General features: G+C 47.3%; 1 protein-coding gene across 1 annotated transcript in view; it reads left to right on the forward strand.

Annotated features, from left to right (window-relative positions):
- LOC138609287 (semaphorin-6D-like) overlaps positions 1-26,756 on the forward strand; it is a 155,313-nt gene that overhangs the window by 104,063 nt on the left and 24,494 nt on the right. The window contains exons 7-18 of the mRNA XM_069681923.1: positions 235-291; positions 528-629; positions 4,180-4,270; positions 4,357-4,479; positions 4,865-4,953; positions 6,131-6,220; positions 6,357-6,484; positions 7,150-7,281; positions 7,375-7,530; positions 9,471-9,644; positions 9,745-9,885; positions 15,097-15,174. Of these exons, the coding sequence (XP_069538024.1) occupies positions 235-291; positions 528-629; positions 4,180-4,270; positions 4,357-4,479; positions 4,865-4,953; positions 6,131-6,220; positions 6,357-6,484; positions 7,150-7,281; positions 7,375-7,530; positions 9,471-9,644; positions 9,745-9,885; positions 15,097-15,174 (1,361 nt within the window). The remainder of the gene's footprint in view (positions 1-234; positions 292-527; positions 630-4,179; positions 4,271-4,356; positions 4,480-4,864; positions 4,954-6,130; positions 6,221-6,356; positions 6,485-7,149; positions 7,282-7,374; positions 7,531-9,470; positions 9,645-9,744; positions 9,886-15,096; positions 15,175-26,756) is intronic.

Here is a 26,756-nt window from a genome sequence, read left to right on the forward strand (position 1 = left end):
GAGGACGTCAGCTCGTTATAAATCACACCAGTGCTTTAGTCTTTGCCACAAACATGTTGGAGGTGTATGTCACTGACCTGTACCTGACCTGCAGCCTCACCTGCTCCCAGGTGTGACTCATATCCCTCCTCACCTGCACGTTTCTGTTTCCATCACAGCTTTTACTCCACAGCTGTGAGAAATGTCACCTTTCACACCAGCTCACGCTCGGTTACCCCTCCTCTTGTGTTTCAGAAGCTGACGTGGAGGTCCAAAGACGTCAGCAAGTGCACGGTCAGAGGGAAGAACAGCGTGAGTTCTCTTCTTCCTGTTGTTCTCTCTGTTCCTCCTTTAAATGTTTTACAGAATCAAATGTGTGGATGACGTCAGACTCGTTTCCTCTGACAGATGTGATAAATGAGGAGCGTTGAAGTTTGTTCTGTTCACCGACATTAGAGATGAAATCAGACGGTTAAGAAACCGTTTCATCTCGCCGCGTCGTTTCATGATGAACGCGAGACGTCACGTTCTCGTGCTGTGTGTTTCAGGACGAGTGCTACAACTATGTCAAAGTGCTGGTGCCCCGAAACGACGAGACGCTGTTCGCCTGCGGGACGAACGCTTTCAACCCCACGTGCAGAAACTACAAGGTAACACTCACCTGAGCGGCCCTGGGTCGGGGCAGGAGATGTTTGCTGGGTCTTTGATCTGCAGGAGAACCATTCTTACATGTTCCGACACTTTAATTAAGATTTCTGTTCACACTTGAGACGTATTGATTTCCTTGTTCCTGAGGCAGCAGGCGGGGGAAGTAGCTTAATGCAGACGTTGAAGAGGAACTTAACACCCCGTCAGGCTCGACCGCACCTCTTTTACATATTCAGAGACTCCGGCATCACTCCGTCTGTGCTTCAGCCCGGAGCTCTCTGTTCAGTGAACTCTGCATCATCTTAGAGACAGTTCCTGGATGTTCAGGGTCTGACAGTCGAGAGAGAGGACACAAAACTCTGACTGGCATGTTTAGATCAGACTATAGACTGTTTATAAGGAGAGGAAGTAGCTTCATTGTTTCAATAGGGAGGCATTATTTCTAACGTCCAGCAGGGGGCGACTCCATGAGAACATGCTCCTCCTCCTCTCCTGATGTATTCCCTCAGTAAACATGTTCCTAATGAGTTTATGGTCTCAGTCTCTAGTTTCAAGTCTTCTTCAACACAGCATGATGTTCATTTAGTCACTGATGCTCCCATTGAGAGTCACACAGACCAGGAAGAGGGGAGGGGTTAGGGCGGGGCTACCTGTGATTGACAGGCTGCTACTATGGTGACCGTGTAGTCGAGAGAGAAAACAAAGAACAACATACTTTTGTTTCTTCTGTATGAAATCACTGTGTTGTCACTGACTGAGTGTTAGCGCTGAGCGTGTTCACCGATTCTTTTCTAGCTGCTTTATTTTGAAGGCTAATCATTTAATCACAGGAACCTTTGGTTCCGTTTCTATTGTGGACAACAAGTTAACAAGATTAAATATCACCTCCTCTGCATTGTGTGTGTGTGTGTGTGTGTGTGTGTGTGTGTGTGTGTGTGTGTGTGTGTGCGTGTGCGTGTGCGTGTGTGTGTGTGCGTGAACATGATTGAGTGCACACATTGTGTGTTTTTGCTAACCTGCTCATTATCCTCCACACACACGTCACTGACGTGGGGTTAATGAGCAGAGAGAGGGGTGAGGGGGGGTGAGGGGGGGTGAGGTGACTATTATTCTGACGGCGTCCCCCCCCCCACCCCCCCGTGCTGCAGCCTGCTGCTAATTGAAAGTGTCAGCAGCTTTAGACGCCTCGTCACAACCAAACAAAACACCTGCACAAAAGCCACAATTTCAGGTGTCAATCCAAACTTGTGTTCCTTTTTACTCTCTCACCCCGCTGAGCGCCGCAGGTTTGATTGACAGGCGCTGACCCCTTTTTGTAGAAGCTTCCTGCGCTTTGAAAAACAACACGGTTACCTGAAGAAGAGGAGCTGGATCTAAAACGAGACACGCAGCAGAAACAAAGACACGCCTGCTCCCCGTCTGTGTTTGAGGCTGCAAAATGAAAGCACAACAGGAAGTCATTTGAAAGATAATTCCGGATGCTGCAGTCGTAAGGACAAGCGGTGATGACACCTGTGGACAGAGTGGACACAGCTACGCTCTGCATTGTGACTGATTCAGACACAGTATGGGCTGCAGCAAACATTAGAGAGGGAATGTTCTGCTGTTGATGATTTAAAGGTTACACCAGGAAGAAAATGCCTCTCAGACACAAACTCTTATCACGCAGAGAGAGGCTGTTCTCCTCTGTTTACTTTTAAAGCACATTGATCCTGAAAAGTTTGAGAGGAGACGTGAATCATTACTGTAAAAACTCAGATAATGGAGGAACAGAACGTAAAGACATTTTATACTTGTTATCTAACGTTAGCGACGATGATCACACAGGTAAACAAGGTGTCATTACTGTGATTCATCCGTCTCCAGTATCATGTCTGCCCTGCAGTTTAGCACTAATTAGTCCGGCTGTAGATCAAAGAAGCAGAAAAGAGAGGAGTGACATGTTTTAATTCTGTCTTCATGATGGAGTAAAACAGAGCGAGGGCGAGCGAGCTGGAGACAGAATTAGAAAGAGAGAGCGAGGCGTGCAGAGAGACGAGGGTCAGGGAGTGCAGCGCTCGCAGCTATAAACAGCCCGCGCTCCCTGAGGGTGAGAAAAGCAGACAGGTATATTTATGAGGCTTTTCAGGAGGCTAAACGCTCCCACAGCCTCGGGCCTCTGTTAGCGATTCAGCTAGCGTAGCTTCTGAACACAGTGTTATCAGCACAGCTGCCAGGACGACAGTGAAGTATTATCAGAGTCCTATCAGCTCAGCTAACATGACAATAATATTGTCAGCAGCATAATTAACTCAGATGCTTTGCCCCGGATAAATAAAACATTAGCCAAGTTGTTAGCGTCCTTTCAGCTGCACTTTTTAAGCTAGCTTCTCTTCCACTTGTTTTCACAGGTGTGTGTCTGCAGTGTGAAAAGCAGCGCAGTGTGTGACTGCATGCAGTGAGTTTGAACCAGCTTGTTTTGGACTGGTTAAGGATGTTGGCTGGGTGACAGACACCGTCAGAGACAGCGCTTCATGATGTTTACATGTCGCTCTGTGGTTCGGATGGTTTATCACGCTCTCTGTGTGTTAACAGATACAGTTTAGTGTATTCTGAGGGCACCGTGGCCTCATGACGTACCGAAGAGAAGCCTCACAGTGAGCCCTGAATCAGCTGAAGGCGTCTCTGTCTTCGTTTGCGGCCTTGAAAATCCTCCGTCACTGTTTCGCTCCACCTTCATGTTTGTGTGAAAGTGTGCGCTTCTTTTGGTGACGCGCGTCTTCATTAAGTCGGTTCATGTCAGATGGAGTAAAGTGTGCCGCTTTGACGACAGCAAACAGAAGCAGAACAAGCCTTTGACGGCGTGTCGCTCTCAGACTGGTGTCAGACTGTGACAGCAGGTGAACAGTTCACACTGCGACTCTGTGAACTGATAACACAATCAGCTGTCTGTACATCTATCAGTGTATTATTAGCTCAGGTACAGTAACATGCAGCGAGTCCCTGCTGAGCGCTGACTGACACCAGCTGATTAGCAGCGTTATTATCCCCTCTGCTGACACGCTATGAATAATATTAGCACACATTAGTCACAAATTATCACGCTATACCTCGCTGACAGTGTAAAGGAGACTTTGTTTGTGCAGCGCCGAGTCACAGAAGCAGGGAACTCATGAAACCTCACTAACAGAGCCGATCAAAGACGTTTTATTCTGTTATCACAGACACAGAGAGAGGAGGAGCCAGGAGCCCCCCCGGCACTCTGAGCCTATAGCAGCATGACTGTGGGCTGGTCGCAGTCTGAGCCAGGCCTAACTATAAGCTTAATCACAGAGGAGAGTTTAAGTTTAAGGGTGTCTGCCTCCAGGACCCTGACTGATGATTGAAGGCTCTACCTCCCACACTACTCTTAGAGACTTAGGTCCACGAGCAGGCCTGCATCCTGGGAGCACCATGTTCTAGAGGGGTGATATGGGGCTCTATGAGCTCGTCATCTTGGTGTACTCTGTCTCAGTTCTTTAACTTTGGTGCAAAGAAACAAAATAATGTTTGTTTTGTTTCCTCTCCTGTCAGATGACCAGCTTGGAGCAGGTCGGGGAGGAAGTGGTCGGTCAGGCCCGCTGTCCGTTCGAGTCCGGGCAGTCCAACGTCGGACTGTTCGCCGGTGAGTCAAACAACCAATGCTATTGCTTGAAGTCAGTCTCCCCGAGGCATTCAGGCTCCCGGTGTGAACATGTTTCTGTCTGTCAGGGGGGGATTTCTACTCGGCCACCATGACGGACTTCCTGGCCAGCGACGCCGTCATCTACAGAAGCCTGGGAGACGGCCGACCCGTCCTCAGGACCGTCAAGTACGACTCCAAGTGGCTCAGAGGTACGTCCCCGTGTCTGCAGCTTGTTCGTTAACAGGCGAGAGCTGTTTGACTTTATGATCAGTCATCTTTAAATGTGACACAGCTGCTGTTTACAGCCAGTGTGTAAGCTCTGCTCTCGTGAAACTGACCCCGCTCTGATGGAGCTCGGCAGTCCTATAAACCCCCCATTATTTGCTCTCTGTGGGACTCCGATGGTCAGAGTCAGTAACTGTAAAGTAAAGTTGTTGCTGCAGGTGAAAAATCAGCGTTTTATCACCCAGTAAGTGCTGCTACGTGTTGAACGTCACAGACTGAAGGTGAAGTGTTCCAGTGAAAGACGATATGAGAGCTTGACCTTGAAAACGGATCGATGATAACACACACCCCTCCTCTCTCTCGCTGCAGAGCCTCACTTCCAGCACGCCATCGACTACGGTAACTACGTCTACTTCTTCCTCAGTGAGATCGCTGTGGAGTACACCGCTCTGGGCAAGGTAAGTGTGTGTTTGAAGTGGAGAGCTGGTTGAAGCTGCATCTGGACTCTTGGACCCTCAAACCAAACCCTCATGGATGAGTTGGTAGTTTTTGGGTGCTGTGTACGTGTGTGTGTGTGTGTGTGTGTGTGTGTGTGTGTGTGTGTGTGTGTTGACATCGATTTTACACATCTTCCACTGTTACCATGGCCATGAAGTGGGCTCACTTGTGATTGGCTGTGCCCGAGGAAGAGAGATGTTTCTCTGTTTGTTCTGCTTAAGGCTCAGAAATAAGTCCGGCCCTTAGTTTAAGGATACAAAATGTTCGTTACTGAGGAAAGCTGACGCTGTCGTACAAAATCCAGATAGAAACACAAAGTGTGTGACAGCATCACAGAAAGGATCCCTACAGAGAGAGACCTTTGTGTTACAGAGGAAGGTGATTGTTTTAACCACACACAGACGTTACATCGCTCTCTGCACACACACCAGACTCCATTCAGAAAAACGGTGATTTAAGCTCACAGGACATGTGAGCTGCTGGTCTACTGCTGCCTCGATTCCTTAGTTCATTGTGTACTTGCGGGTAACACAAATATTACATTGAGTGTTAATATAACCAGCTAAAAAAAGCAAAGTCACACAATAACAAAAACAAACCTAACAAGGTAGATGTAGACACCTGTAGGCAGCGCCTGTGTCCTGGTAGGCACACCAGACTCCATTGATTTAAAGCTTGATTTAAGCTCACAGGACTCAGGAGGTCACTGCTGCCTGTTTAGTTTGGATCTGTCACATTATTTGTGAAACTCGATAACAAGAAAAACCATCTGATGGAGGCAGGAAGCAAACAATCTGTCAATTCATACTTTATACAATTTGTAAAGGTAAGTGAGGACAGACTGACTCTCTCTCTCTCTCTCTCTCTCTCTCTCTCTGTGTCTCTCTCTCTCTCTCTCTCTCTGTGTCTCTCTCTCTCTCTCTCTCTCTCTCTCTCTCTCTCTCTCTCTCTCTCTCTCTCTCTCTCCCTCTCTCTCTCTCTCTCTGTCTCTCTCTCTCTCTGTGTCTCTCTCTCTCTGTGTCTCTCTCTCTCTCTCTCTCTGTCTCTCTCTCTCTCTGTGTCTCTCTCTCTCTCTCTCTCTCTCTCTCTCTGTCTCTCTCTCTCTCTGTGTGTCTCTCTCTCTCTCTCTCTCTGCAGGTGGTGTTTTCTCGAGTCGCCCGGGTTTGTAAGAACGATAACGGAGGCTCACCCAGAGTTCTGGAGAGATACTGGACGTCTTTCCTCAAGGTGACTTCACACCCAGCAGCTTATTTCAGGAAAACACACCTCATTATTGGCTGTTCCATAACTCAATACTGTGTGTGTGTGTGTGTGTGTGTGTGTGTGTGTGTGTGTGTGTGTGTGTGTGTGTGTGTGTTTGCAGGCTCGTCTGAACTGTTCGGTTCCCGGAGACTCGTTCTTCTACTTCGACGTCCTGCAGTCTCTCACCAACGTGCTGCAGATCAACCAGAGACCTGCTGTGGTCGGAGTCTTCACCACCCAGGCCAACAGGTGCACTTCACACACTGTGTGCAGAATGCTGTCTTTGTGAGGACCAGGTTTAGTGTAACATCTTTACAGTGAGAACACCTGAAAGAGGCCGAGCATGTTTGGTCTGGGAACTTAAACATGTTTAAAGTTGCAGACAGTGTTACAGGTTTGTTTGTCTGAACACTGTTTAAGACTTGTGTTTCGTTTTCAGGTTCTTTCCAGTGAAGATGTAAAACAATCTTTCTAAGGGCAGAACAAGCTTCCCTTGTTTCCCTTTCTTTCCCCTCTGATCGTCTTTCCTCTCTCTGTCTGTCCGTCTGTCTTCCTGCTGCTGCGGGAGAGTCACCTCGTTAGAGAGGACTGTGATCGGGTGTTGATGGCAGCGTCCTCTCTCCGCACGCTTCCAGTGAACCACCTCTGTTAGATTACACTCTGGATTATATAATGTGTGTGTGTTGCTGTGAGTCAGAAGCTCAGCAGAGTGCTCTGAGGCCTCGCTTTCATCCTGTTTCAAAGCATTCAGAGTTTTCAGGTGTTCGGAGTCTGAAGATGAAGTTAGTTCAGATTTAGTTTAGGTTCACTGAGCCAGTTTTGAGAGAGTCTGAGAGAGTTTTGGGCTGATGTCGTCTCTTTCTGAAGTTTTTGTGTGTGTGTGTGTGTGTGTGTGTGTGTGTGTGTGTGTGCAGCATCCCGGGCTCTGCCGTCTGTGCTTTCTACATGGACGACATCGAGAAAGTCTTCAACGGGAAGTTCAAGGAGCAGCGGACCAGCGACTCATCCTGGACCCCCGTCCCCGACGAGCAAGTCCCCAGACCAAGGTGAGACACCGAGCAGGTTCAGGAGTCATCAGGATCAATTTAGACCAGGATAAATGAGTTTTGGAACACCAACGATCGTTTTGTGTTCTCCAGACCGGGTTCGTGTGCAGGCGACGGTCCGGCTGCAGACTACAAGTCCTCTGTTCAGTTCCCCGACGAGACGCTGACGTTCATCAAGTCGTATCCTCTGATGGACGAAGCTGTTCCCTCTGTCAACGACCGGCCCTGCTTCACCAGGACGTCCAGCAGGTAACGCACGCACACGCACACACACACACACACACACACACACACACACACACACACACGCACACAGCCGGACACTTTCACTCCTTAGTTATGATAGATGGATTAACTGGATGAACGGGGTTTGGGTCGTGCTGACTGAGCAGCTCCTGCACGACGGCGCTCAGGAGAAACGCTGCCCTCTCATTTGTTTAACTCGTCTCCCTTTCTGATGTCTAAAACATGAAAACATACATGCGAGACTTCCAAGATCACCTGATCACCTGATGGTCACTCTGACTGACCGATGTCCTCGATGGAGGGGGATCTCTCAGCAGGCGTCTCGGAGTCACAGCCGTGCCACGCCGGGTTTCACGAGTGGAATAAAAGCTCGTTACGATGCTGACAGTTTTGTGTTCTGTGTTTTGGCGACAGCGGGGCGATATGATGTGAATTGCAGAACAGGCTTTTGATACAGCGGTTATGATTTATCATATAGCAGGGTAATGTACTAAGTGATGTGTTCAAAGACCTCTGGACTTACATGCAGAACAGCCCCAAACTTAATGTCCTTATTTCTGCTGATTGGATCCAACACACAGCTTGAGTCTGTTCGTAAGCCCTGATTGGCTTATCATTAGAGCCAATTAGAGCTCATTGGATCAATTACTTTCCACGTCAACTGAATGAGGCAGATTTACATGTCTGGATGCAGCACACTCAAGAAGACAGTTGTTCTGCTTAGTCGTCCACAGATACAAAGTTAACACGAGTCTGTTTGTGGGAGTAACACGTCTCTGCTTCACGCCGTTATTTACTCGTTGGTGATTGGCTGCTCAGCCAGAGGATGAGCTTCGTGCAGGGGACCTTTCCTTCCTCTCCGCTCTGCTAAATGATCATCATTACTTTTACATTCTGCTCGTAGACGTTCTCGTGCGTCTCCGCTGCACGACTTTACAAGATGCACAACATTATCTCTGTTGTCAGACGTCAGAGTCGGTGATCTGTCGAGTTTGAATATCTTTGCGTCTGAATGTGTGAGTTTCTCTGTGAGGATGGAACTGCAGACCAGTTTAATGTGCTCAGTAAGCAGCAGCCGGGTCAGGCTTCAGCTTTGTCCAGCCACATAACCCAAAAAACTGAAACCCCCTGGGAGCCGACTGCGATGGAGAAAGAGATCCGAGATGTCAAGAGGGAAGTGTGAAATGTCAACTATACCCTGGAGAGGCGAGTTTAAAAGTTACAGCAGCTCTGAGAGGCAGTGAAAGCACCGTCCCGACCCGGAGCAGCGAGGATAATCACGGGGATCGGCTTTGATTAGTCGTCCGCTCACAGGAAGTTCTGCCTCTGAAAATGTCTGACCTTTTATAATCCGCGTCTGCAGGTTTCAGATGAGTTTCTGATGGGCGCTCATTAGCAGTCTGCGGTGGGAATGAGACGCTTAATACCATGTTGGAATTAGCCTGCGCTCTGGAAAGGCCCGGGCTGACCCAGATACTGATGAGTCCATGTCCGGAGGGCTGAAGATCCTCTCAGAGTGTTAGCGAACATCAGTCACACTCAGGTGTTCTGTGAAGGAGGGGTCTGCGTTTGTAGTCCAATAAGGACGAGGATTAAAGCTGCTGCCGGGCAGAACACACGTGTGCAAGTCATTGTTGGTTTTATGTTGTGTGTGTATTCTGGGCTCAGACTACAAACATTTGGTCGCTGCTAACTTTAGCTTCTAGAATCACTCAGATATGTCTGACGGATGATTTCCTCGTTGGGAGTTAAATCATGGCCGTCCTCCTGACGAGCAGTTTAATAAAGATATAAAGGCTCACTGTGGAGGTTAATGTGGGTAATAAAGACGCAGATTTGTTTAACTTCGCTGCTATTTAACACTTGACTTTGACATCAAACATTCAGCCAAACTTCTTTGGCAGCAGCTTCTTCACCGCGCGTCTTCTTCCTTCCACTCGCAGGTCCAAGCTGACCCAGATCGTGGTGGACGTCTCGGCCGGACCCAACAAGGACCGGACGGTGATGTTCCTGGGCTCGGACGACGGCAGAGTCCTGAAGGTTTTGGCGAGCACACACGCCAACGACAGCTTCGGATCCAAACTGCTGGAGGACATCGACGTCTACAATCCCTCCAAGTACGAACTCAAGCGTCTGCTGAAACATCAACATCAGTGTTTGCATCATTTTAATCTGCTTCCTGTGTGTGTGTGTGTGTGTGTGTGTGTGTGTGTGCAGGTGTAACGTTCAGGGCCAGGAGGACAGAAGAGTTCTGGGACTGGAGCTGGATAAAGACCATCATGCCTTGTTCGTAGCTTTTACCAGCTGTGTCATCAGAGTGCCGCTCAGCCGCTGCCCCCAACACGGAGCCTGTAGAAAGTAAGACATGAGCACTAACAGCTGCTTCTTTAAAATTAAGACCAGATTCTTTTTTCTCCTCTGAACGCAGGGAATGATTCTCTTAATGAGCCTCGTTATATCAGGACAAAGCAGCAGCTCCAGTCTTCTGACACGCAGCGCCACAGAAATCAGCAGAAAAAAACTCATTTAGTTAATCCTAAAAAAACATTCAGAAATCAGAATTGGGGGAATCTTTTAAAACTTTAATATGAGGAGCTTCATTTGGAAACACGATCAATATTACAGCAGCGGGTGTGAGCCGGGGGGGAGATGGGGAAGCCGTAAAAAAGAGGCTAATTTATAGACGTCATTAAACTGAACAGAGAGTACTGCCAGAATTAGAGCACATTCATCACACACACACACACACACACACACACACACACACACACACACACACACAGACACACACAGGCAGTAATCAGACTCATTTTAATTACTGAGCAGCATGAGTGAATGCCAGCCGATGTGATGTGTAGCACAGCTGCAGAGGTTCAGAGAGGCTGCCAACAGCTGGGTCTCCATCATGAACAGGAAACACTCTCCGCTTCATCTGAGCGCTGCGAGCTCAGGCTGGACGAGAGGACTCGGACTCGGTTAGTGAGAGACTGACGAGAGACGGAGAAAGCATGAAACAATACGAGCACAGAAGACTTGATCTCCCAAAGAAAAACAGGGCCCTGTGTGTGTGTGTGTGTGTGTGTGTGTGTGTGTGTGTGTGTGTGCGTGTGTGCGTGTGTGCGTGCGTGCGTGCGTGCGTGTGTGTGCATTAGTCTCTAATTGATTATATTTACACGGCGGCCATCTTCCTCTGACATCACGCTCAGGGTGGGAATAGGGGATCAGACTTAGACTTAGACAGACTTAGACTAAACTTTATTGATCCCTTTGGGATGACTCCCTCTGGGAAATTCAGTCTCCAGCAGCTTATACAGTACAATACAATAGGAAAGAATCAGCACACAGAGGGTAAAAAATAAAGATCAAAATATATATATCTATCGATATATATATATATATATAAAAAAGTACAAAATTAGATAACAAGAAAATGTACAAGTAAACAGTGGGTAATAGTTCAATTAAACTAAATTAGGTTATTGCACTGTGGTATTAGGTTATTGCACTGTGGTGAGAGATTATTGCACATTGACAGATTTTTATTGCACATATGACCCTTTGAGAAATAAATAAATATTACTATTGAATAAAAGAAGATAACTACTATTAACTTTGTGAGCTGAATTAGTGGCTACCGCTTGTGAGAGAGTCTGTCCCTGTTACCTCCTCCCCCTAAGTGAGGAGTTGTACAGCCTGATGGCATGAGGGACAAAGGAGTTCTTCAGTCGGTTAGTCCTGCACTTTGGAAGGAGCAGTCTCTCACTGAACAGGCTCCTCTGGTTGCTGATGACGGTGTGCAGAGGGTGGCTGGCATTGTCCATAATGTCCAACAGTTTGTTTAGTGTCCTTGTCTCTGCCACCGTCACCAGAGGGTCCAGCTTCATGCCGATCACAGAGCCGGCTCGCCTGATCAGTTTATCCAGTCTGGATGTGTCCTTCTGGACGGCGAGGAAGCAGCTGAATGCTAACATTATCAAAGTGTTAGAACAGCACAGGTGTAAACGTTAGCAACCATCAGACAACAGCTAATGTTAGCATTCAGCCACTTCGTTGCTCAGACTAATGTTAGCTGATAAGTGGCTAAATGCTACTGAATGCTCGCTACGTCCAACGAGAGACACAGACTCTGCAACACCATCAGAGCGCCGGAGCTGTCCGTGCTCAGCCGCACAGCCGGACGGGCTGTTGGAAATCGTCTCATAAACGTTGGAAGAAGAAATGTTTCTGACTCACAGTTTATTGATCTGGTTCTGTCGGAGCCTCGGGCTGGACATGGACTTGTGTTCAGGGACACGAGGCCTTGATCAGGTGCCTCTGAACCTCGTATAGTTTCACATCACTTAGGTTCTGCGTTGGGCTTCTCTCACTGAATAGATGTACGAGACACGAGCAAGGACTGAACAGAAGAAGTGGACGGCGACACCAAGAGATCACTTACTGGTTTGTAGACTATGAGCAGTAGCCATCTTGTTTTTGGGCGGCAAAACTAGACAATATCTGAAAGAGGGTGTAAATTATTACCTCTATCCAGCTGCGTCAGACACAGGTAGCCCCGCCCTAACCCCTCCCCTCTTCCTGCTCTGTGTGACTCTAATGGGAGCATCAGTGAGTAAATGAACATCATGCTGTGTTGAAGAAGAAACTAGAGACTGAGACCATAAACTCATCAGGAACATGTTTACTGAGGGAACACATCAGGAGAGGAGGAGGAGCATGTTCTCACAGTCGCCCCCTGCTGGACGGCAAAGAGCGGCCTCTGAGGACTCGAGGCTCGACTGTTAGATCAGGGGACAGGCCTCTTTCTCTCTGTGTTCCTTCCTTCTCTAACACACACACACACACACACACACACACACACACATGCACACACACACGCACACACCCACACACACACACACACACACACACACACACACCCACACACACACACGCACACACGCAGACACACTTCATTCATATCATTCAGGTCTCCAGGCTTGTCACCCTTTTCCAGTTCATTTTGTTCACACTTTGCCAGTCACACACACACACACACACACACACACACACACACACACACACACACACACACACACATGCACAGTTGTTTTGGCTGGCCTGACTGTGACCTGTGTGTGTGTGTGTGTGTGTGTGTGTGTGTGTGTGTGTGTGTGTGTGTGTGTGTGTGTGTGTCCATTCAAAGCCGCACGTGGCAGCAGAAGAAGAACTCTGCATCCTTTCCTCTCTCTTCTTCCTCCTGTTCCTCCTCTCCTCTCTCTGTCCTCTCTCTTCTTCCTCTCCATGTTTCCTCCTGTTCCTCCTCTCCTCTCTCTGTCCTCTCTCTTCTTCCTCTCCATGTTTCCTCCTGTTCCTCTCCTCCTCTCTCTGTCCTCTCTCTTCTTCCTCTCCATGTTTCCTCCTGTTCCTCCTCTCCTCTCTCTGTCCTCTCTCTTCTTCCTCTCCATGTTTCCTCCTGTTCCTCTCCTCCTCTCTCTGTCCTCTCTCTTCTTCCTCTCCATGTTTCCTCCTGTTCCTCTCCTCCTCTCTCTGTCCTCTCTCTTCTTCCTCTCCATGTTTCCTCCTGTTCCTCTCCTCCTCTCTCTGTCCTCTCTCTTCTTCCTCTCCATGTTTCCTCCTGTTCCTCTCCTCCTCTCTCTGTCCTCTCTCTTCTTCCTCTCCATGTTTCCTCCTGTTCCTCCTCTCCTCTCTCTGTCCTCTCTCTTCTTCCTCTCCATGTTTCCTCCTGTTCCTCTCCTCCTCTCTCTGTCCTCTCTCTTCTTCCTCTCCATGTTTCCTCCTGTTCCTCTCCTCCTCTCTCTGTCCTCTCTCTTCTTCCTCTCCATGTTTCCTCCTGTTCCTCTCCTCCTCTCTCTGTCCTCTCTCTGTCCTCTCTCTTCTTCTTCTCCATGTTTCCTCCTGTTCCTCTCCTCCTCTCTCTGTCCTCTCTCTTCTTCCTCTCCATGTTTCCTCCTGTTCCTCCTCTCCTCTCTCTGTCCTCTCTCTTCTTTCTTTCCCTCCTGTTCCTCCTCTCCTCTCTCTGTCCTCTCTCTTCTTCCTCTCCATGTTTCCTCCTGTTCCTCTCCTCCTCTCTCTGTCCTCTCTCTTCTTCCTCTCCATGTTTCCTCCTGTTCCTCTCCTCCTCTCTCTGTCCTCTCTCTTCTTCCTCTCCATGTTTCCTCCTGTTCCTCCTCTCCTCTCTCTGTCCTCTCTCTTCTTCCTCTCCATGTTTCCTCCTGTTCCTCTCTCTGTCCTCTCTCTTCTTCCTCTCCATGTTTCCTCCTGTTCCTCTCCTCCTCTCTCTGTCCTCTCTCTTCTTCCTCTCCATGTTTCCTCCTGTTCCTCTCCTCCTCTCTCTGTCCTCTCTCTTCTTCCTCTCCATGTTTCCTCCTGTTCCTCCTCTCCTCTCTCTGTCCTCTCTCTTCTTCCTCTCCATGTTTCCTCCTGTTCCTCCTCTCCTCTCTCTGTCCTCGCTCTTCTTCCTCTCCTCTCTCTGTCCTCTCTCTTCTTCCTCTCCATGTTTCCTCCTGTTCCTCTCCTCCTCTCTCTGTCCTCTCTCTTCTTCCTCTCCATGTTTCCTCCTGTTCCTCTCCTCCTCTCTCTGTCCTCTCTCTTCTTCCTCTCCATGTTTCCTCCTGTTCCTCTCCTCCTCTCTCTGTCCTCTCTCTTCTTCCTCTCCATGTTTCCTCCTGTTCCTCTCCTCCTCTCTCTGTCCTCTCTCTTCTTCCTCTCCATGTTTCCTCCTGTTCCTCCTCTCCTCTCTCTGTCCTCTCTCTTCTTCCTCTCCATGTTTCCTCCTGTTCCTCTCCTCCTCTCTCTGTCCTCTCTCTTCTTTCTTTCCCTCCTGTTCCTCCTCTCCTCTCTCTGTCCTCTCTCTTCTTCCTCTCCATGTTTCCTCCTGTTCCTCTCCTCCTCTCTCTGTCCTCTCTCTTCTTCCTCTCCATGTTTCCTCCTGTTCCTCTCATCCTCTCTCTGTCCTCTCTCTCGTTCCTCTCCATGTTTCCTCCTGTTCCTCTCCTCCTCTCTCTGTCCTCTCTCTTCTTCCTCTCCATGTTTCCTCCTGTTCCTCTCCTCCTCTCTCTGTCCTCTCTCTTCTTCCTCTCCATGTTTCCTCCTGTTCCTCCTCTCCTCTCTCTGTCCTCTCTCTTCTTCCTCTCCATGTTTCCTCCTGTTCCTCCTCTCCTCTCTCTGTCCTCGCTCTTCTTCCTCTCCTCTCTCTGTCCTCTCTCTCGTTCCTCTCCATGTTTCCTCCTGTTCCTCTCCTCCTCTCTCTGTCCTCTCTCTTCTTCCTCTCCATGTTTCCTCCTGTTCCTCCTCTCCTCTCTCTGTCCTCTCTCTTCTTCCTCTCCATGTTTCCTCCTGTTCCTCCTCTCCTCTCTCTGTCCTCGCTCTTCTTCCTCTCCTCTCTCTGTCCTCTCTCTCGTTCCTCTCCATGTTTCCTCCTGTTCCTCTCCTCCTCTCTCCGTCCTCTCTCTTCTCAGCGTCCCTGACGTCGCTGATGTGCGGTTGTGTGTGTGATGCAGACCCAAATAAAAATAGCTGCCTGATAACGAGGAGCAAAGTAAACACTAAACTCCCTTGTCTCCTCTCCAGAGCCTGCCTGGCCTCTCGTGACCCGTACTGCATCTGGCTGCGGACCGGGAGCTGTGCCAACATGGCGCCAGGTTACAAGTACGTGTCACTTCCTCTTTTCCTCACTCTCTCTTTCCTTTCTTTTTCTCCTCTCAGCCGTCATCAATTCGACGGTTAATAAAGCTCTGACGGCTCGGCTCGTATATCTGCCGCGGCGAGCGATGGCTCGTATATCTGAGATGTAAATCCATGACGGCTTTCACACTCGCAGCCGGAGAGAGAGGATGGATGGGGAACGTAATGGGACTAATGTTAAAGCGGGTGTCAGCGGGAATGTACTGCAGCCACTTGGATGGCATAAATCTCTGAGTTGAGAAGAATCATAATGAGGCTCAGTTTGTTCTCTGAGTGCAGTAAACATCAGGAGTTTGTGTTGGTGCCATTTCCGCCTTAAACCTCCTCGTAAGTCAAACTTAGTTTAATCGTCACGCTCTGACAGGTTCGGTTAAAGACTGCCTCTTTGTCTGCTACACAGCGACGTGTCGATGAGACAAACGAGCAGCACGCTCACACTGTGCTCTTCTCTACAGTGATACTGTGTTAGCTTTAATTCTGCAAACACACTGGTCAGGAGGAAATGTGCCCTCAAACACACAGAGGTCTAAAGATGCAACATGCTCTGTTATCTTCATTAGCATCTTCTGTGACGTTCATTTCTCCATCAAATCATCAAACCAAACTCCATTCAAAAAATGAGCGTTTTAAAGTCGTGTTCTTGTCGTCTTGCAGACAGAACCTGAACTCAGCCTCTGTACAACCCTGCCTCCTGATGTAGTTCTCTCAGCATCCTTCAGCCTGTTTATTGTCATTAAATCTCAGTAACATCTGTTTGTTGTGGCTTCATAGCGCTGTAGTGAGACAGATCTCAGCCCACGTGTGACTCTCTAGATACAGTGAAACTGCCACTCAGCGGAGACAGACGGACAGGCGCTCCACAGCTGAAACAGAACGCCGGTAGTTGGTGTCCATCAGAGAAGTCCTGGTACTGATCCGGGCTAACAGGAAGCAGCAGGAGAGTTCATCAGACACAGCTCAGGAGGAGGAGGGGAGGTTAACCAGCTGTGAGAGAGGACAGGAGATGGACTCAGACATGATGGTGTTCTGTTTTCAGATGGATCTGCAAGGATGGATATTTGAGGTTGTGTTAAGTGAGCCTGTGGTGAAAATCCTGCGAGTAATGCACCGTGACAATTTGGTTCACTTTTGGTCTGAACACAGTTTTACTCCTGATGCTCATTTCAAGTCTGTCAGGTTGGTCCTTTATCGAGCTGATCACACATTCAAACCCAGAACCCTCCTGCTGTGAGGAGACTGGACCAGCCACCTGCTGCTTTAAAGCTCACTTTAGCTAAATCCCTGACAGGTAAGCCCACTCATGCAGGAGGACTCCATGACGGTTAGTTTGTCTCTGCAGCAGAAAAACGACTCTCTGCGCGCCTGTCGACCTGCAGGAGTTTATAACTGATGATATTTACAGATGAGGAGGCTGCAGATGCTCCGCAGCTCCACCAGGATTAAAACAACTCCTCCCCCGAGGGACGAATATGAAAATAATATCACTTCGATCTGTGCGGGGCGGCGGGGGACGGGAGGGATGGAGGAATAACCGACGGATTGGCCGCAGATCGATTGTCATGAAGTGTTGTGGAGTGGGCGCGAGCTACCTGACACTTTGGAGACATTGATTGGAAAGTAGCGCAAGGGAACGCATTTAATTTCTCAAGATACTTGCTGCGGTGTGTGTGTGTGTGTGTGTGCGTGTGTGTGTGTGCGTGTGTGTGTGTGCGTGTGTGTGTGTGCGTGTGTGTGTGTGTGTGTGTGTGTGTGTGTGTGTGTGTGTGCGTGCGTGTGTGTGCGCTAAAATCTCATCTCGTCTGAGCATATTGATGGACCGGAGCGCAGAAACGCGGGGGATTTCATCTTCAGGCTCCGCTCTCGTGTCCTGAATTTAGAGTCAGACTAAAAGCATCGCAGAGACTGAAAGAAGAGTCTCTGCAGGATTAAACACAAACCATCGACACTTTAAATTACTGCTGACGTTTCTCCCAAATGCACCACATTTAAATATCGATTCAGGTTGGCAGATGTGCTGTTGTTTACCGTTAGCAGGACGCACTGAACCTCAAAGACAGTCTGAAAAACACATGTAGCCACTGAGAGGTTTTATGAAGCCAGAAGTGACCATATTTGGTCGAGAGGGCGGAGCTTGAGATGCTAAGTTCTTAAAGCTAAACCGTCTGTGCTTGTGGCTCATTCATTAGTAAGCTAATGAGCGAGTTAACCTTCATGTTTCCGCAGAAGGAGATTCTCTTTGTGGTGAAGGGTGAAGCGGTTTCACTGCTAGCTAACCCGTCTCCTTTGAGAGAGCGAGCAGCCGCTTAAACCTCACTACGGCCCGCAGTCCTGACAAATAAATCAGTGTATGACTGAACGAGCTAACAGGCAGGTACGGTGAGCACAGACACAGGTAGCTGCTAACCAGTGCTAACATATAAATAATATAATGAGTGTATAAACAGTGTGTGAGACGTGTTGGACGGTCTGTTCGTCCAATAAAGCGCACACACAGATTATCTGTCTGATATTTACATGAACAAATCTCCAAAAGGCTCCAACAGCACAAACACGGCCCAGAGGTTACGTTCAGTGACTGAGTTAGCTGAGGGGACACCTAGCAGACAGCTAGCAGCTCCCAGCTGTCACTCAAAGAGGCCACGCCCCTAATGCTGCTTCACTGTAAGCCTTAATATAATGTAAGCAGGTGAGCTGTATAAAGATTCTCCCCGTACAGTTGTCATGAAGAGAGAAATGAGCTATAGAGACCCAAACTGTTTTTTGTACCAGGCTGTAAACATGTTTATTTCTGCTGTAAAGTTTAACATGGGGCTCTATGGGGACTGACTCACTGCTGGAGACAGCCTCAAGTGGACACCAGAGGAACTGCAGCGTTTGCACCCTAACAGATTCAGTGGGATGGCTAACATCTCTCCAGCACCACATCAGCTCCTCTCACAGCTCCAGTTTTCCACATTTCCAGCTCTCGTTTTATAAATGGAGTCTGTCTCTGCACTTCAACTCTTCCATCAGACATGAACTCAATCACTGTCAGGCAGAAGCATTCCAGCAGGCGTACATAATCCCTCTATAGATCAGCCTCCGTCTGAAAGTGACGCTCCGCTCAGCTGACCGCTCCACTGTTCTCCCGTCTCCTCCTCGTGTGTCTCTGCACATCGATCCGTGAGTCACCGAGCCTCGGGGGGGCGGGAGTCCTTCTGTAAGAGATTTGGGTTTTTATAACATGGTGGTCACAGGAGGGACGAGTCTGCAGGAGAGCTAATTAACGGATGTTTCTATTTTGATGCAAACTACGGTTAAAGGAAACTTTGAAGTTTAAAACAGAGTGAGATCACAGAGAGAGACAAGTGACCAGCTGACTGCAGCGAGGTGCACACTGTGCCCCTAAGACTTTAGGTTAAAGGAAAATACACACCTGTCAGATCCTGTCGGGTTCGTGATGAATTATAAAGTTTATACACTCTGTTTTTGGTCCAGTCTCACCAGCACAAGTTGAGGCTGCTGACACATGGACACTTTAGTAAAGTTAGTTATGGCATCGTTTGGTCGTTAAATCACGTAAATTACAACAATAGAGACAAACGAAAAGGACCACGTGTGCTGCTGGAAAGAAACAAAATCCAAAGAGGACAAAAACCGACTGACTGACCTTTAAGAAGCAAACCGCTGCCATCTCTTAGCGTCTCTGTGTCTTTAAATGAACACGTTTCCTCTACACTACAGCGGCGGGTTAGGGCCCCAGTAAAGGAAAAACATCAGAGCCGGAGGAGAGGAGTGATACTCGGTCGGGTCGTTTTTGTTTCTCACAAGTTTCTGACTTTATAACATCAGAAACTTGACTTTTTTTTCTTGCAAATTTACGACTTTAATCTCAGAACTTTCTATTTCTTTCTCAGAATATTTCTCTTGTCCTTCAGCTCCATGTGTCTGAAGGTGACATGAGGTTCAGCTGTCTCTGACTACACATGAAGTTTAGTTCACAGCTGCTCCTTTGAATCTGACACAGGTGGCGTTTCTTTGCTGAGCTGCAGCCGAGGGAGCCAAACGCAGAGAAGGAATTTCAGATGAAAAAGTTCTTTGCATGGACTGTAACAGTCAACAAGTGTGACGGGGTCGAGCGTAAAACAACAGATGGTCCAATTCACCAATTAAAAAACCCTTATGACAGCTTTTAAACTCCGCCTCCTCCTCCTCCTCCTCCTCCAAATGGACGTTCTGGTTGATTTGATGGAGGAGCAGGAGTTTTTTTCTGGTCCACTACATGTACAGTTGAACCGTGACGTCTCGACTCAGCTGGGAAATTGTAATCACACACACACACACACACACAGAGGAAACAATAATATGTTGAGCGGCTGCAGACTCGACTGGCAGGTTTAATACAAACGGCAGCAGACAGGAGACGCTGCAGGGAGATTAAAACGGACAGGAAGAGCCGGTGGAGATGAAAAGAGACGAGGGTGGAAAGGAGAGGGAGGAGAAGATGTGATGCAAGAGGAGGAAAGGAAAAAGGAAGCAGAGCGAAAGATGAAGAGACGGAGAATAATGTGCTCAGATAGAGACATCTGTGTCAGGTAAAGGAAGAGGAAGTAAAACTAGCAGCAGGCGGATAAAGAAAGGCTCTTGCAGACGGGTTTGGATGCTGACTTTCTGTCTGAGGTGATTTATGCTCGTTTAGTTTGGTCTGCTCTGGGTTTGATGAAGTGTGTCTGACTTTGAGCTTCGGTGGATGCACAGATTTATAGTTTTTATAGCTTCATCGTTTATTGTCTTTGTACTTTCCTTCACTTTTAATAGTCAACATGTCGACGCTGTGCCACGAAAGCTTCCGTCTGACACCAGGCAGCTCACCTGCTTCTGTCTGCTCGGGCTCTCTCTGTTTACACACAACAACAACCAGCTCCATGTTTCTGACGCTCCATCCAGAACCTCTCAGGCTGTGTGTGCAGGCGTCGTCAGTGTCCTCAGGTGGTGTCACCTGAGTCGGGTTGTTTGGGTCTAAAGACACTTGAAGTCTGAAAATGAAAGAAATCTGTTGTTGTGGAATCAGAATCTTCTGCTCATCTCGGCTGCAGGTTATATTTCCTGCTACTAGCATAACACACTGCAATAACGACTGGCGGTCGAGTTGCATTGTGGGTAATGGAGGCTCTAAGTAGAAGAATGTGTGGACCAGGAACCTTCTAGCTAGATCCATGTTTGTCTGGTCTGTCCAAAGATTTCTGACGCACGGTTTGGAGAATCTCGACCCTGACAGGATTTCGCTCAAACACTTTGGGCACATTTCTGTCTCGAGTTAAAGAACTTGCACGAATACCCACTCAGCAAATTCCCCTCTTTACATGTCCAATATTTTCCTGCTCTTGCATCGACTTTTTATGATCGCACCTCGTGGAAGCTTGCTCCCCGTTGGTCTGAACACATCTTTAATCAAGTCTCACCTCATGAATTTAAAGTGGAGTCTTTTATCAATCAGACCTGCAGTCTTATGACATGCGTACACAGTTCAGATCGCTTCTCACTATATTTAAATTCAGATATCTGTCTTCCACAACAAACACACAGAAGAGACTCCTCTGGGAAGCAAACTCCTGTAAATCCTCTAAACTACGAGGCTGGGCCGTTCTCTCCGTCCCTGCAGATGAGGACTGGGACTCATTGGGCTGCATTGTGCCCGAGGTTTTGATGCTAACAGCAGCACATCAGACGTAGGATCAGACTCTGTGATGAGATCTTCACTGACGCTAATTGAGGATAATCACCAAACTTTTCCTCCACTCGAGCTCCGAGCTCTCAGGACAAACGCTGCCTGCTCTCCCGTCAGCCTCTGGAACAAACGGCAGCTCTCTCACACACGTAATAACCAGTGATGATGTTTATTAAAAGCAAAGATGTCTGCTGATGATGTCCACGAGTCTGTCAGCAGGTCAGCGTGCCGGCTAGAGTTTAGTTTCTCTCCTGTTAAAACTGTTCTCCTGCATGTCGCTCACGTCTCCGTCACCCCGCCGCTGAAGTCGTCTCCGTCTCCGCTGAATCTTTCTGCCCTACTTCCTCTAATGATGTTCTATAATGTATATATGGATATAAATAATTTCCCTCTTCCTCATGGACCTTTTTTTATTCTTTGGCCTCTTTTCTTCTCACGTCATTTGATGATCTGATTGCTCCATTGTCACTGTAATGCCTCGTCCTCCTACAGATTGGCTCTGACCTTTGACCTCTGTCTTTCTGTATGGATCTTATTTCTCAGAATGTCTAGAAGTTGTCAAATTCTCAAGGACACCTCCAAGGTGAAATCGTAACTATTGAACAGATTGTGATTACATGACATTTACGATCCACTCTCTTCTTAAAGGGTGCGTCCTGCATTTTTGAACCTGGAGCCCTGTGTTAACATATTTTAGGGTCTAAATGACTAAAAGGTACAAAAAGTTTTGGAATTGCTTCAGTAGATGTGTTCATCCTGCAGCAGTGAAACAGGCTGTAATGGCTGCAACATAATCCTTGATGGGTCAAAGGTCGTCCACTAAAAGTTCTTGTTGTTTCCACTGACAGGCTCAGATTGTTATTCTAAGTGTGTGACAACATGACAGAAAGGATCCCTACAGAGATAGACCTTTTGGTTACAGAGGAAGATGATTGTTTTAACCACACACAGACGTTACATCGCTCTCTGCAGACACACCAGACTCCATTCAGAAAAACACTGATTTTACCTCACAGGACAGAGGAGCTGCCTACAGGTGTCTACATCTACCTTGTTAGGTTTGTTTTTGTTATTGTGTGACTTTGCTGTTGTAGCTGGTTATATTAACATTAAATGTAATATTTGTGTTACCCACAATAACACAATGAACTAACGAATCGAGGCAGCAGTAGAGCAGCAGCTCCTGTGTTCTGTGAGCTTAAATCAGTGTTTTTCTGAATGGAGTCTGGTGTGTGTGCAGAGAGCGATGTAACGTCTGTGTGTGGTTAAAACAATCATCTTCCTCTGTAACAAAAAGGTCTATCTCTGTAGGGATCCTTTCTGTCATGTTGTCACACACTTTTTCTTACTGAAGCAATTTGCAAAGCTTTCTGTGACTCAAAGATAGGGCCGTGGTTATTAAATGCCGGAATGCCCCTTTAATGTGTTTATTACTCTGGTTTAAGACTGAACACCTGCAGAACTAAAGTCTTTCCCATCAGCCTGTTTCCTGGGTGTGTTCCTTCGTTAGGAGTTTTTCTTAGTTTTTAGTGTCAGGGTCTTGTATCTGATAAAGTTTTAACCAACATTTTCACACATTTGAAACCAGGCCAAACATATTGAGGGTTTTGGATCCAATCAAACCAAAGTTTGGTCTCTATAAAACAATCCAAGTGTATAAAACCAGCACAGCCTGACCTCAGTCCAGAACCGATTCTGAAGACAGAGCTATTATTCAGAGCTTCACTCAACTGAAAATGTCTGCGCTGAAGTGAGTTCAGCCTCTCAAACTTCTGCTGATAAGTGGAGAGATTTCCTCCAGGGAGAGAGAGAGAGAGGGATGGAGAAAAGGAGGGCAAAGAAAGGATGGGAGAAAGTTGGAGAGAAAGAGGAAGTTTAACAGTTTACATAACATCAGCCGAGAGAGGAAATGGAGAGAGAGAGAGAGGAAGGAAAAGAGGAGGGAGGGAGGGAGGAAGAGGGAGATACAAAATAGGGGAAAGAAAGAGGGATGGAGAGGAAGAGGAGAAACAAACAGACAGGTTCCAGAGGAGATGAGCACCAGATGGACTCGGATGTCGTGGCAGCAAGTCAGCCGTTTCCCAGGAGACAGTCTGTGTGTGTGTGTGTGTGTGTGCGTGCGTGTCTGTGTGTGTGTGTGTGTGTGTGTGTGTGTGTGTGTGTGTGTGTGTGTGTGTGTGTGTGTGTGTGTGTGTGTGTCAGAAACAGTGTGTGTGTGTGTGTGTGTGTGTCAGAAACAGTGTGTGTCTGTACTGTTCAGGCTGATCCGAAGGGAGAGCGACATCTGCTTTAGCCACACACACACACACACACACACACACACACACACACACACACACACACACACACACACACACTGAAGCATCTGTTTGTGAACAAAGACGTTTGTCCTTTAAATGAAGATCCTGCTGTAACTCACCGATGGAGACTGACTGAGAGCTGAAGAGAAACTTCAACTCAACTTTATTTAAACACACCTGTCAGACAAACATGCAGCCCATGCATTTGACACCAGTGAGTCAAAGTAACGACAGAGTAATGAAGTAAGACATATTTATGAATAAAAATCAGTGAAAGGTAGAATTTAAAAAGAAGTAAAAGGTAAAATAAGACGAAGTAAACGGCAGGATTAAAAATAATATGAATTATAAAACTGGACAGGAATCGCTCTTGCTTCTGTTTGAGGACAGAGAAAACATCCTTCAAACACCTGCTGACGTAAAACGATACAAATACATAATAAAAATCAAATTACCAATGGTCAGTGATGGATTGTGGGTAATGTAGGCAGCAGGTTTCGGCTAGGAAGAAGAAGAGGTGATATATTTGCTCTGCTGCAATTTGAACCTTTTTTGCTTAATTATTAAACTCTGTTTATAAGACGATAATTAATTATAATATCAGTTATGATGATTTGATTTTATTATACATTATTATATTTCACTTAACCTCCTGAGGTCGTCTTCAGACAGGAACGGATCATTTTAGTATTTTTAGTTTAACAATGACTTTGTTTTTTCTGAGAGAGACAGACATGTTTGTGTCACACACACTCACACACACACACACACACACACACGCACGCACACGCACACGCACGAGCACACACACACATACACACACACACCAGTTCAAATGCACAGCCTGTTTCCCTCTCACTGTGTCATTACAGCAGCTATTATTCCTTCATCATCTTCACACAGTGCAAACCTCCATGGCTTTAATAATCTCAGCTGTGGGTGTGAAGCACCTGCTGACGTCTCATTGGTCCTCAGGTGTTGACTTTATGATGTCACCGGTGCAGGCATGTCGCTGCTGTCAGGTTTGAAGTCATGTCCGAGCCGACGTGGTGCAGCGAATGAGGTGGTTTAGGTCCGTTGCTTCTGCTCTCTAACACGACCCAAAGAAGCTGTTCTAAAAAAGGCTGGACACGTCTTCACACCTACACATGTTGTGAAACAGTCGGAGTCTAGTTTGCTTTAAGCGGTAAAGCTACAGGGTCAGGTTTGGACAAAAGGTCGTGGTTTGCTTTGAACCAAGTGCACTTCTTATGTGAGTTAAAATGTGTACTTTTGTTACGTTCTTATGTGACAACATGTAAGGAGGTGACGATACGCATGTTCTTATCTCTTTGACTTGTTGTGTATCATGTGGTTCACATGGAATACATGTCGTTTGTTGTCATTGGTTCTTCTCTGGTTCTGTTATGTTGATTGTTGTTCGTTTTCATTGTTATTTTGTTTATTAGTGCTGTGGAAGCATGTGAATGTGTGCAGAAGGAAAAACAGGAACATTTTCATATCGAATCGAATCGAATCGTATCGCATCAAATCTCATCGTATCAAGTCGTATCGCATTGTATCGTAGCGATTTTCATCGTATCGCATCGTTTTTCATTGTGTCTCATCGTATCGCATCGTACCCTATCCCATCGCGTCGCATCGCATCGCATCGCATCGCATCGTTTGTCTGAGAAGTCTGGATCATCTCGTTTGAGCAGACTTTGCTTGTAACCGTCAGCAGGTGAAACATGTTGGCTAAAATACATCCTGGAAACCAATGGCTGCTGTCTGAAGATGAATTAGCTTCTTTGCTAATCTCCATAAACATCTGCATATGACTGCAGAAAACAATTAGATCACAGACGTCCTCTCTCAGCTCCGACTCTATTCTCGCATCTCAAGTTGCTCGTCTGACTGAAACAACAACCAGTGCTAGGACGGGGTTGTCTTACCCAGTCATCCTTCGTTCCTTGTTGGGATAATCAGTCGCTACACCAGAAACTCTGAAATATCGCCATAGACCCCAGAGGATAGATCTTTGTCCAACGATGGCCCCTGAGATTTAGTCTGAAAACATTTGGTTGAAGTTTCAGGTCAAATCTTTATTGATTGTCCAGAATCACTTCTCAAATCAAGTCTTAATCTCGCTCTAATTTTTAGTCCAAACTGAGCTTTCTGAGTCCTCTGAGGCCGGCCTTTGCCAAGTCACTGGTTTGTTACAGCCTGAAACACAGTCTGCGACTCTGAGTTTGCTGTATAAGACTCTAAATACTGAGCTGTGTTTATGTCTTTTAGTAAGTCTCAAGTCCTCTCAGAGCAACTTTCAAGGACTCTTTATAGCTGAGAGGGTGAGTGCAGTCTATTAACTGGAGAGCTGAGAACACACCAAAACAAACAGTTCATTAAAACCCATATGTCATCAGTATAAATGCATCATGGGAGTGCAGAGAACCTGTGAATGCTCATTAAAGTGAAGGTCCTGAAAGGCTTTTAAAGCCGTTAACGCCTCCACTTTAAAGCTTTAATGCTGAGAAAATGAAAATACAATCCAGCAACAACAGCGTCTGCTAACCTGGCTGCATTTTATAACTGGCAGAGTCTATTTCCATCCCCTCCTCTGAGTCGCTCCCCGCTAGATGAACGAGGCGTTTAGGTGCTCGAGAGGGTTGGGATTTATAGCCGCTCGCCACTGCAGCGACCTCCTCCCGTTCTCTCTCCTCATTTACAGCTCAGCCCACGCTGGTGTAAATGTAGCTCAAGAGACAGAGGATGGATGGTGATGGAGAGAGGGAATGAGTGATAAGGGAGATAAATATTGAGTGAGTGAGGGGGCGGAGGAGTTAGCAAATAACTGAGGTGGAGAGAGGTAAATATAGAGAGAGTGAGGACAGGAAAGCATAATGGTTTCATAATAAATCCAAACATGTAGACATCGTTAAACGGCCTCGAAGTTTTTAACAGCTCGTCCTCTGTCGGATGATTAATTCACGCTTTAAAGGATGAAGCTTTTTTACTGGTGGATGTAGAGAGAGAGTTTCTGTGCATGTAGAAGCAGAAGCTGTCGACATTACAGCCACGTGTGATGTTAAACAGAAGTTCTGGTCATTGATGTGTTGCTGTAACAGCCTCTGATCTCCCGCTCTTACAGCCCTCCTGCAGAGATTTGCACCACTTCAGACGTGGTGCAGCACTGATGCTCTGGCCCACAGCGTGCTTCCACTTCATCCCAGAGGTGTTGAGTAGAGTTCAGGGGTTGGATGTGGTCGAAGTTCACTCACCACCTCCTCCTGGATTCTCATTGGACGGGACATTTACCCACATATTGCTCTCAAAGGTCCGCCCAGCACCTTGCAGCCATTGCTCTGTGATTGCGTTTATGAATGAGGGGCAAATTCATCGTCATGTTCAAACAGGCGATAGTTATCTCCCAACTGTTGCTGCCAACCCCCCAGGACCAGCGCTTGGCTCTGAGATGATGCACACTGGTCCAAAAAGGCTGATGGATCATTTCCCCGATAATTGTTTGTGTGCAGGGAGCCGGCTGGACGTCCCTAACG

Source organism: Semicossyphus pulcher, unplaced genomic scaffold (genome assembly GCF_022749685.1).
Source record: "Semicossyphus pulcher isolate SPU_LCO1_2020_fin unplaced genomic scaffold, fSemPul1.0.p SCAF_5, whole genome shotgun sequence".
Lineage (NCBI taxonomy): Eukaryota > Metazoa > Chordata > Actinopteri > Labriformes > Labridae > Semicossyphus > Semicossyphus pulcher.